Source organism: Lepidochelys kempii, chromosome 1 (genome assembly GCF_965140285.1).
Source record: "Lepidochelys kempii isolate rLepKem1 chromosome 1, rLepKem1.hap1, whole genome shotgun sequence".
Classification (NCBI taxonomy): domain Eukaryota; kingdom Metazoa; phylum Chordata; order Testudines; family Cheloniidae; genus Lepidochelys; species Lepidochelys kempii.
Genome location: NC_136380.1, coordinates 50959298 through 50972073, shown reverse-complemented (window position 1 = coordinate 50972073; position 12776 = coordinate 50959298). Strand labels below are relative to the sequence as shown.

The window sequence follows — 12776 nt, the reverse complement described above, 5'->3', positions numbered from 1 at the left end:
CCCTGTGGGCGGGTGGCATATGTGTGCGTTTGGTGCAAGGAGCTCCTGGCCCTCAGAGACCGTGTACAGGCTTTGGAGGCCAGGGTGGCAGAACTGGAGGAGCTAAGGGAGGCAGAGAGGTATGTTGATGAGGCTTTCCGGGACACTGTAGATTTGTCCCACCTCCGGTCAGACAGCCCCTGTGCTGTTAAGGAGGATGAAAGCCCCAGAGAAGGACAGCAGTCAATGAGAACAGAGGGAAACCTTCCCATAGTTGGGACCCTCCTTCCAGATGATGTTGGGGTATTCTCTCACACTGAGGTTACCCCTCTGGGGGAGGGAACTCCAGTCATTAGTAAAAGGCAGGTGTTAGTAATGGGAGATTCAATCATTAGAAACCTAGATAGCTGGGTTTGTGATGACCAGGAGAACCGTATGGTGACTTGCCTGCCTGGTGTGAAGGTTGCGGCTCTCTTCATGCATCCAGATAGACTAATGTGTAGTGCTGGGGAGGAGCCGGTGGTTGTGGTACATGTAGGTGCCAATGACATAGGGAAGGGTAGAGAGATGTCCTGGAGGCAAAATTTAGCCTGCTTGGAAAGAGACTGAAATCCAGGACCTCTATGGTGGCATTCTCAGAAATGCTTCCAGTTCCACGTGCAGGGCCAGGTAGGCAGGCAGAGCTTCAGAGTCTCAATGTGTGGATGAGACGATGGTGTAGAGAGAAGGGGTTTAGATTTATTAGGAACTGGGGAAACTTTTGGGATAGGGAGAGCCTATACAGGAAGGATGGGCTCCACCTAAACCAAAGTGGATCCAGACTGCTGGCACTTAGTTTAAAAACTGCTCTGCAACCTTTTTAATGTTAAGAGATGGGGGAAAGCAGATTGCTGCAGAGGCGCACGTGGATCGGACAGAGACTTCTCTTAGAGGAGAGTCTATTGATAGAGATTCTCTAGGTTTTAGTCAGGAGGAGGGGATGAAAGAGGACAAAGTATGGGCCAGATCAGACGAGAAACATGCACATAAAGAATCTGACACATCAGAAAAGGGCAGACAAATAAACAGTGACAAGTTTTTAAAAAGTGCTTGTACACAAATGCTAGAAGTCTAAATAATAAGATGGGTGAACTAGAGTGCCTCGTGTTAAAGGGGAATATTGATATAATAGGCATCACAGAAACCTGGTGGAGTGAGGACAATCAATGGGACACAATCATTCCAGGGTACAAAATATATCGGAAGGACAGAACAGGTCATGCGGGGGGAGGGAGCGGCACTATATGTGAAAGAAAATGTAGAATCAAATGAAATAAAAATATTAAATGAATCCACATGTTCCACAGAATCTCTATGGATTGTAATTCCATGCTCTAAGAAGAATATAACAATAGAGATGTATTATCAACCAGCTGACCAGGACAGCGATAGTGACGATGAAATGCTAACAGAGATTAGAGAGACTATCAAAATAAAAAATTCAATAATAGTGGGGAATTTCAATTATCCCCATATTGACTGGGTACATGTCTCCTCAGGACGAAATGCAGAGACAAAATTTCTTGATACTTTTAATGACTGCTGCTTGGAGCAGCTGGTACAGGAACCCACAAGGGGAGAGGCAACTCTCGATCTATTCCTGAGTGGAGCGCAGGATCTGGTCCAAGAGGTAACTATAACAGGACCGCTTGGAAACAGTGACCATAATATAACAACATTTAACATCCCTGTGGTAGAAAGAACACCTCAACAGCCCAACACTGTGGCATTTAATTTCAGAAAGGGGAACTATGCAAAAATGAGGAGGTTAGTTAAACAGAAATTAAAAGGTACAGTGACTAGAGTGAAATCCCTGCAAGCTGCATGGACACTTTTCAAAGACACCATAATACAGACTAACATGGCTACCCTTTTGATACTCTATCCAATGGACTCCCTCAACATTTCAGCTCCCCCACAGTTTGACCCTAGAACCTCACATCACCCTCCAGATATCCCATTTCCCCTCCATCACCCAAAATAGACCCTTGCTGCCTCTGGGCCTCCCAGTATGCCTCTTCAGACATTCCAGTTCTCCTCCACATCCCTTCAAGTCACATTTATGTTCTCTGCTCCATCTAGGGTTGCTTCCTTTCAACTTGCTGATAACTGGACCTCAAGACACGACCTCTGCTCCACCTCTTCCCCTCCGCTCCCCCTCCCCGACCCAAGACCTTGCCCTCCATCACTCACTCCTCTCCCTCACGTCCCTGTCGTTCACTGGATCATCTCCACCTCCCCTCAACCAAACTGTGCTCCCTCTGTTCTAGGGCTGGAATGGGAGCTGCTGCAGCCTGACAAGGAGCCTGCCTGCAGGTAGGAGGCAACCCTGGCTGAGCAGGCTTTTTGGCTTTCTGGTTGAAAACCAGGCACCTGGCAACCCTAAATGGCACCTGGACACAGAAGCCAAAAACCAGACTGTCTGGGTAAAACCCAGATGCGTGGCAACCCTAGCTCTACCTCACAACAGACTGAGTACTTTTTTGGGAGCCAACATGCCCTTAGCAACTTAAGTGAGCTTTAGGTGCGGACTTCTGAAGAGCTTTTGTGCCTTGGCTCCAGAACCACTTTCCCTGATGGTCCCATCACCATATCACTTACACCATGCATATATACTCCAGACAATTATGTATACACAAGGAGAAATTGAGAGAAAATCATAAGTTTTATATTATGCAGGTTTTGGTTCCAGCTCAATAGTTCAGATTGACAGTTCCTTTCTAAGCCATATTTTGATATACATCCCCATGTATACGAAGGAGTTATTCACCTTTCCCCCTTTCTGTTTAAGAATATACAAATTGGATGTTGACGTAAAAATGTTTGTAACTTCAGTTTGTTATTTTTGTGTTCGTTTGTGAATACTGTATTAAATATTCCTGTGTTTAAATGAAAACCCATTATTAGAAATCCATCATTGGTGTAGAATGGCTATTCATTCTGAAACAAACATTAATTTGAAGGTTTAATTTAAACAAATGCAATTGTGCTGCCCTTTTTTTTTTAAAACTATGTGCACTTCCAGACACATGAAATAATCATCTATTCGGAATGTCACTGTGCATTTTTTTAAATGAAAACAAACATACTAAGTAGTACTTTACTACTTGTAACAATTATTTTCAATCTTAAGAGCACATTCCACAAGTGACTGCACTCATGACAGTTTTTTACATAGATATGTAAACACAACATTTGATTTAGTGCACTACAAACTTTCTGGAAAATATTTTACAGCATATTTCTAATACTTGAAAAAAACTGACAGATTAACCAGATTTTGCTTTTTTATGGGACTGTCCATCAGAACTTTCAATACAAAAGGCAAGTTAGAAATTGCCAAACACCTGAGTTTAACCATTAAGTATACCATCAGTAAATACAGTGCTATCATCATGATTTCATATGCTTTTGTTTGTTATTAGATTTATAAAGAAAGTTTGTTTCCAAATACACTGTAGCAAGAGAAACTGTCAGTGCCAAAGGCGATAAAAAGCTAATTCCCTACATTGAACTATCACTAGGAGAGCCATAACATAGCATAAGGCTTGACTCAAAGGGGAGAGGAAACTTCCACTAGTAAACAGGGATCTTACCTCATCTGCTACAGCAAATTAAGGTTTCAGAGTAACAGCCGTGTTAGTCTGTATTCGCAAAAAGAAAAGGAGTACTTGTGGCACCTTAGAGACTAACCAATTTATTTGAGCATGAGCTTTCACGAAAGCTCATGCTCAAATAAATTGGTTAGTCTCTAAGGTGCCACAAGTACTCCTTTTCTTTTAGCAAATTAAGCTTTCATTAAAAAGAAAAGGCATCCTAGCCTTTACAGTTAAGAAACCCTCCCAAGTGCAAATAAAATGTAAACTAAGACAGCATTTACTTCTAACATCTGGAAGACGCACACCCTGAAACAATAACTTTAAGATACCTTAGGCTCTATTTCACCCCACAAATCCCCAGTGCAGATGTGCTGCACTGCACCAGCCTAAGATGCATCTGTAAGTTGCAACCCCCATTCTACATCAATGCCATGTATCTACATTAAAGGGCTGCACCAACATAACTACACTGATGTAGTTATAACTGCGCAAGTTCCTCTTTAAACACTAATTCTAGCTCCAGCACACAATCTGAACAGTTCTTGTGTGGGGGAGAATTCCTCCAAGGCTAAGGAAATAGTTCTTCCTCCACACGAACCTCAGAGCTTTGATAGCCTCCCTACCAATTTTATTGCCACTAAATGTAAGAGGAGAAATAGAATAGTCAGATTCCACAGTCTCATCCACCAAATTGATCCTGCCCAATTCTTTTCTCACACCTTATGACACAGAAGAGTAAAACTTTAGTTACAGAAGGTCCATGCACCACCATGAAGGGGGTAAATAATCCTGCTCCTAAGAGAGCTATGAACTGCATCCAACTGGATATTACAAAGCCTGTCTCCAAGTCCATCTTTCTTAGCCCTTTAAAAAATTCTATGTCTCGAAGTTATGCCAAGTTTCAGCCATCCTCTTTCTACCTGGCTTCAAACCTTAAACTTACTTTGAGCACTGACAGGAACCCTATGCACTCTGGTTAGTGACCCAATAGATGCTTTATTGACAGTCAACATAGCATCTTCTACAATTACCATTATCTAGCTACCCTTTCAGTTTCAAGATGACCTTTCATAAGCAATATGGGGAAAGGAGTAAATTTGATACTAAACCCCACAATTGATAGTTCAAAACTAACCTATATCAGAACACATGGAGGTAAATAAAACTCGTGGACAATTTGACTCCACAAGACAAAATCTTCAAAGGAAAACATCCCTATAGTAAATATTTGACTAAGGAATAGATAAATGTTTTAATGAACCAGTTATTTAATTCTGGAACATTCAAACCAGTGCTGAGATATCAGTATAAATATAATTAAGGGCCAAAGTCTACCATGACATACGTGGGATTGCATGAGTAAAAATGAGAGTAGGATGTAGCCCGAGTGTGCTGTTTTGTTGCTACAGAGGGCACCATTACATACCCAATCTTCCCACTCCAGAAGTACCCGCGGTTGTCACGGTATCTTCCTGTACTACAAGATACAATGGTACTACGTCACTGCAGTGTCAAAAGTTGATTTTTAAATAGTACACGACGTACTACTTCAGACTGGATCACTTGATGGGATAGGTTAAAATGCAAGAAATGCAGCATAATTTTGGAATACTCAAACAGATTTTTCAGAGTTAATTTAAGATAAGTTATTTAATAACTTGATTACACGTAGGCAGCAGTTTATTTTAAACAATTGTGAACAGCAATAACACTTAAACCTCAATCTTTGTACCTTTCCCATATGCCACAGATGAGCAGAATTTCTCAGTCAAAACCTAGTCCATTTGAGACAAATACAGTATAAAAAGTGATTCAAGGGCATTCTTAAGTAGTTTATTCACTTTTAGTTAAATGTAGTGATTAGAATAGTTGATGGTTATGTTGTAGTTTTACTTTAATGATCTCACACCAGGATTTCCCAACATTATCGCCGGCTCGGCATCAATTCAGAGACTGCAATTTCTTAATTCTATGGTATGTTTGGATTCAGAGAATATTTCATCATACATACTGTAACACAGAGGTCATTTTTCAAGAATCAGACATTACTGTGACAGCCACCTGTAAGGTAACAAGAAAAGCCCAACCCACTGTACACTCCCTTAAACAAAGGAAAGCTAGATAACTCCAAATGGCTTGTGTACATGCTACGGGATAGTTAAAGGCACGATGATTGTCAGAGACTGGCACACTATATCATTTTATCCAAGAAGTCATTGAAGACAGCACTTTAAACAATGCCCATTCACATTAGCACACACAACTAAAGGACACTCATTCATAAATAGTACAGTTTAGCAACTATAAATTGTTTCCCTCAACCTCAAGCTTTTCCTCAAAAAAGAAAAAAAGCTAAAAATAAAGAAATGCATTTCATTTTAAATACTTGGAGCTAAAAATCAATAATGCAGCAGCAGGGGAAGGTTGGTAGTTTACGGGATATACCACCATAATTTTGTTTTCTAGCTTCCAGGCTCATTTTGTTTGTTTTACTTGTGAGTAAATTAACTTCCAAAATAGAAGCATAAATGCACACTAGTCGTTCAGTGCACTGGAGAGTGTTAGATTATATTTCCACATCAAAGAAAGATGATATTCTCTCTGCTACTGTATGCCCGAGTCCATCTGTTAAGCAATGACTTATCCAGAATGCATAGATACTGCAGTAGCTTCCCAAGTGGTTTTATGTTCACGTGTGTCCCCTGATGCTGAAAGCATTACTATAACCTTTATTCATATTTCTAGATTTAAATGCGTACCTTTCAACATTAACTAAACAGTGGGTAGTCCTGTAACCAAATAGTTTAAACAAACATTTTATGACTTTCTGAGAAATATCACCAAACAAAAACCCAAACACAAAAAGTAATGTTAGTCTTTGTATCAGCAATTAGGCTGTCAGATTTAAGCGTCTTCCCTTTTCATTAGCAATACCAACAAAGGAGGATAAACACAGGAAAAAGATTAAGCACTCTACACTTATGTAATGATCTATCTGAAGCTACTAAAAGAAATATCACTTCATGTTATTTCCCTATTCCCAGTGCTACTGTGAAATGAATGGATAATATCCAATAAAGTGATGAATATCAAGTTCTGACAACTTGTTCCACAATAGTTTATCTGAAAGGTTACTTGTAAAGATAATTTTAAGATGACAAAATAGTTTGAAAAGACAGACAGTTGTCTGTCTTTGACTTGACACATTCACAAAACAAGAGCTTTAACTCGTGTATCCACATAAACCATAAAGATTAAAATGATCTAACCAACCCACATCTCTCTCTGAATGCTGCAGCTCTTCCATTCAGCCTGCGTTAGGTCAAAATGCAAATAATTGTCAACCATTGGAAGAATACATGGTTTTAAAGTGCCAGATACAATTTTATCTCTGTGCATGGTTTTGTTACAAAATGAACATAAGTTTAACATTTTAAACTTGTTTGTTAGAAGGGTAGTTTAAATTAAGTGCCCTTCAGTCTTAAGCAGTGGCTTTCTATCCTAATTCATAAGTAAAATTGAGGATATATTTTGTTGACTGAACTGCTTTCAAAAGCTTTGCTGCAGTGATTCATTTTTAGATCCATTTTTTTCCTCTCCTTAGACTTCTGTAGGTTTCCCAGGCTTTGGTGTAGGTAGCGCAAAAACATTAAGTCATACAATCTTGCAGTAACTCTTTCATACCATCGAGTGAATGACCGAGGAGTTACACTGTAACATCCTTTTCCTGTTGTGTCTTTTATACACATGCAATAATGATTTTCCAACACACAGACCTTTTTGACACCCTTAATTCTTGAGGCAAGAATGCAGTTTGGTACACTAGAACAGGGGATTAAGACATGAGCAAACTAATCCCTTACAACAGAGTGTAGCAATACATACTTATTAAAATGACGCAAAAACTCTCCTCCTCAACATATCAAACCCGATTAGCTCCAGGCTAACAGGGTTAAATCTTTCAAACATTTGCATCTCCAAAGAAAGATACCAGCTCACGCTGCATTTCAATTTTATACAATTAAAAACAGATACAACATCAAATGTCCCTTTTCTTCAGAGGAATAAGTCGTCAGGCTATCTGGCAGTCTGCAAGCACCTGAAGTTTTCGATTACTGGTTCTCATATATAATAAACATAAATTGCACCCACTCCACTTCCACAACAGAAGACAGCACAGGGGGAGGAGGAAGGAGATTAGACTGTAAAGAGTACGTGTTTGTTTCACTAGCTGAGGTCCTGTGTGGAGTTTAGGCTGAGCAGATGGGTCTCTCGCACAAGGTGAGGAAGGAGCCATTAGGTACACGGCAGAGCGAGTGGGTTGCATACGGATGAGCGTGCGGCTCACAAACCGGCATTGTGGGGAAGGGTGGAGTATGCGAGAGGAAAGGGTCTCTCCTAGGGGTGAAGAGGGAGCAATGGGTGCATGCAAGGGATCGGGGCGGCGAAGAGGCAATCCATGGATACGCATGGTTTTGGGATTAGGAAGGAGCAGTGGTGGGAATTGGCAGGGGGGAATGGGTGGGGTTCGTGGGGAAGGGAAGTCGCCGGCTGGGGAGGGTGCGTAGTGAGTCCCTGGGTCCCTCGGGGGGTCGGCAGGGGGCGCGGGCTGCCCTGACCCTGCCGGCGGGGAGGAGTGCCGGCTCCTTACCAGGTTGAGCACGGTCTCCACGATGTCCCGGTTGCTGACCTCGCCGACCTGGATGAGTCCGATGAGGACGGCGAATTTCATGCGGATGTTGCGGATCGGCACCGACGGGTTAATCATCCCCGCGGGGAGCACCACGGACCCAGAGCCCGACGCTCGCAGCTCCCCCATCACCGCGGCGCTGCCGCCACCGCCTCCTGCGGCCCCGACAGGGACGAGCCCCGCGGGCTGCGGGTCCGGCCCTGACACCGGCTTCTCACTCGCCATCTACCCCCCGCGCCCTCCGGCACCTGCCCCCGGCCGAGCCCAGCCCAGCCTCCACAGCAGCAGCGCCCGGCGGGGCCGCAGGGAGCCGGTCCGAGGCGCAGGGACCGTCCCGGCAGCCGCTCCACTATAATGAGGGATTATTATGGGCGCCGCTGCCCCGTTAGCCGGAGCCCGTCCGCCCGCCGGGGGCCGGAGGAGAAGCAGCCGCCGCGCCCGGCCCGGAGACGGCGCTGGGAAGCGGGCTGGGCACAGGTCCGCGAGCCACCAGCAGCACCGCCGCTGCCGCCGCCGCCGCTGTTGTTGTGGAGCCGGAGCCGCTGCCGCCGCCGCTCACTCCGCCATGTTGCCGCCCCCTGCCTGCGCTAGCCGCCAAGGCGCCTGCGCTGAGCCCGGGGGGAGGGGGGCGGGGCCGGGCCGCGCCGCGCCGTGCGCCCCCCCTCTCCCCGGAGCTGCGGACAGGTGAGCAGGTGCGTCGGGCTGCGCCAGACCCAGAGCGGCCGGGCTTCAGTGCCGCCGCTCCCGCAGGGTGCGCCCGGGTGCGGGTTACGCACCTGAGGCTGCGGTGGCAGAGACACCACCCCCGCCGGAGACACCGCCTGCCCCTGCCCTGACCCGACCCCACAGCTCCCTGCGGGCGGGGCACGGGGGTACTGGGGCTGCCCCGCCCCGCCCAGACCCCCGGCAGCGCTGCGGAGAACCTGGGGCCCTGCTGAGCCTGTGTACTCACCGCCCGCTTCTGGGGCCACAGCCTTGATTGGGGCCCCTGTCTCGCTGCTGATGACCCATCTGCTGCGAAGCCATCTCTAGCCCCCACTACTAGGGGTGTTGGAACAATGTTTTATAGTGGGGGGGGGGGTGCTGATAGCCATTGAACAAAATTGTAAACCCTGTATATGTACACTTCAAACCAGGGGGTGCTGCTGCCTACTTCCCCTACCTGTGCTAGGCACTGTGGAGGCACAAGACAAGCTGCTCACTCCTAATGAGCCCTGCCTCTGCTTCCTGACTGAAGTTTTAGAAAGCCGATTTTGAAACCCCAGCCCTTCCACTTTGTCATACCAGGGCTGAAAGTTTAGGGAAAATCACCCAAGCAGTTTCAGAAACAGGGATTTTAAAGCTCAGTGAATGAAGCAACAAAGATTTTCCTAACGTTCCGAGGTTTTGGTTCTGAGACAAAGATAGTGCTTAGCCAGACCGTTAAGTTCAGTAGCCTCGCATTGACAGTGGCTAGCACTGGCTATTTGAGAGGAAAAAACTCCCACAGTAGGCAGTTATCAAATATCCTGGCCTCAGGGAAAGCTTTCCACCTACCCTCTCAGTAGTTAAAGGCTGGGTTATGCCCCAGAAATTGAGGGTTTATATCCCTTCCCAAGTTCCTTTTAGTATTTATTGTATAACACTGACTGTTCTTATCATGCCATATGACTGTCTAATCCTTATCAATTCTGCTAAATTCTTGGCTTCAGTGATATCTCATAGTAATCAGTTCCTTCAAGCCTATTTCTTAAGCTAGAGCAGAGGAGAGAAGTGTCTGTTACTTGTTCTGAGCAAGCTCAAGTAACAATTATTTGAATATTTAAAGTTATATACACAGACTTTTCTCACATACACATGGGAGTAGTTCCCACTTTGTTCAAAAACACTAATCAGTTGTGTGGGATTCAGTTTTACCCTCAGACTTAGTTGATTCTAGAGTTCATCTCTTAGAACATCTTGATTCCAATCCTTAAAATAATCTTATTAAAGTGCTCATTCCCGCCCCTCCTATCCAGATTGGGTTAACAAGCTGCATCTGCCACAATTGGTTAACAGAACTCAGTTAGCATCCCCCTGAGGGTTACAGCACCTGGTGATAAGGTGGATCAGTGGGAGTTAAGCACCTATGTACCTTTATGAATCCCATGCAATATGCATAGCCCAGACACACACAGCCATGAAGAGGGTACGTGCTGTCAGAGAACCCTGTCTGTCTCCTCCTATATGGAAGAAGCAAAAGAGAGAAAGCAACAAAAAGTTCAACAGGGGAGAACAGGGAAACAAGAGGCTATCTTGAAAGGAAAGAGATTAATTTCTTTACAGTTCACAAGATTCCTCCTGCAACTTTGCACAGCTTACAGAGTTTGCAGTGAATTCTGTTGCTCAGCAATTTAAAAATGTTTGTAAAAAACTAAGAAAGTTCCCAGGCAAAAACCTTAACCTAAGTAATAGATTCTTTCAACTATAGCTTATTTCACTTAAATATTTTTTTAAAAGAGAATACATGGTAGTTTTCTCAAAAAAACCCACAAACCTGTGAATGCCTGTCAATTTCAAATTAAGGTTTTACCTTGCAAACAAACCAAAGGTATACAAATGCTTAATTAAAGTTACTCAAAAAACCTTAACGCTGTCTGATTGCACCACCCTGAAAACAAATAAAAACATTAATGACCATTTCAATGAACCTGCATGGTGGATGGGTGAGTTTGTCACAGAGTTGAGCGGTTCTCAAGTTTGTGTGGTGGTGGTAGAGTTTCAGTAAGCTTGTTTCTGTTATTTTAACTGTTCAAAGTGTTTTTCCAGTATGTTTATTTTGTAAAATGTAATCTTATCTTAGAATTTTGTCTTTTTTTGAGAAAACCACAACATTTCTTAAGGGTTTTGTATTAATTTTTGCGGGCTAAAGGTATAATTAACAGAAACTTTCAGCTTTCAAGACCACCACGTTCCCCACCTATTTCAAAGACCATATCCATTCCCCATATTTAGGTAGCTTCATTTAAAAACAACAGAATCATAGTTTGGACTCCTATTGTATATACTTTCTTATTGCAGACCGTTCATGGCAGATTGTGCTTTAATTTACACTCTTGATCTTTAGATTACAAAAAAATTGTGTGTCTCTGCAAAAGTTGCAAGAGGAAAAAGTTGTATTTGTGAAACACTATATAAGTATGATATTTTCAATTCAGGACTTGAACTGAGACAGAACTATGTCTACTGCTGTTTCCTCTGTTAAAGTAATTAAATATGCAGTACGGAATATAAGGAAATACTGAGAGAGAGGGGAAGAAAATTCCCCACATCAGCTGTTAATTACAAGCTTCTTTTAATTCTGAAGATCACATTTTTTAGAAATAAGTTTATGAAATGAGGTGGTTTTTAAGCTGGATCAGTGTATAGAATAGTTGTCTTTAATCAATACCCTTTGCTTTTTGATCAGCAACATTTAAATGTGAGGAGTGTTCATCAGCTAATGTGAACATTATTTTAGCACTGACTTTCTGAAAGGAAAAAAATCTAACATTAAACTCTGCTCTAAACTAATCTCAGCTTTGGTGCTTATTTGCTGCTTCCTTTGCACTTCATCATATTGAAAATTAAAAGGGAAACAAATCCAATTTTTTCTAACTAATGTTCTCTTTGATTTTGATATAGGCTGTGCACACAGCTCCTATTGAAATAAGTGTTCCATTCATGGACCAGTCAGTCACCTAGGTGTTTCAATGCTCAGCATCACAATGCATAACTTTTAGGTGACCAGAAAAATCACAGGGACAATGCTGTGATCCACAAAGCCTGAGTTAGTATGATGAATGGGGAGAGACAGGCAACTTTGCACATGATCTACAAAGCCAGAACACTAGATGGGGAGCGATTTATGTTAGTCAGTGGGAGATGCTGATGAGATGGGTATATGCTAAGCCCCACCCCTCTCATGGTGATTGGCACCTAAGTGTGGGCTGCAACAAGGCAGGTGATCTATGAAGTGGGGAAAGATAGGTGCTCCTCCACCTAAGATGAGTATGGGACCTGATCCAGTAGTTGTGCGCAGAGGCTGCTTAACTATACAGAAAACAGCCCTGGAGAAGCTCCCTTATAACTTTTAGCCCAGTGGTTAGAACATTCAGCTGGAATGTGACAGACCACTGATTCAAATCCTCCCTCTGCCTAATGAGATGGGATTTGAACAGGGATCTACTACCTCTCATATGAGTGGTCTAACCCCTGGGTTCTGGGCTAGTCTACTATGAATCTCCCTCAGTCTCTCCTATTGAGGTTGTTCCACTTAACTCAGTAACTGAATGATTAATTATTCATTGAGCCAGAGAGAGTGACTCTATAGCCCAGGGGTTAGGGCATTCACTTGAGGTGACAGAGTCTCGTTCAAATCACTTCACCTCATGAGGCAGAGTGCGGACTTGAACGGATGGTGACACACATGCCTGATGAGTGCTCTAACCCCTGGGCTAAAGATTATAAGG

General features: G+C 43.5%; 1 protein-coding gene across 6 annotated transcripts in view; it reads right to left on the bottom strand.

The window, feature by feature from the left end:
• Window positions 1-8873, bottom strand: part of NBEA (neurobeachin) — an 848497-nt gene extending 839624 nt beyond the window's left edge. For all 6 annotated transcript variants that reach the window (XM_073341812.2, XM_073341823.2, XM_073341834.2 and 3 more), the window contains exon 1: window positions 8269-8873. In XM_073341812.2, the coding sequence (XP_073197913.1) occupies window positions 8269-8532 (264 nt within the window). In that variant the 5' untranslated portion in view covers window positions 8533-8873. The remainder of the gene's footprint in view (window positions 1-8268) is intronic.
• Window positions 8874-12776: the final 3903 nt, after the last annotated feature.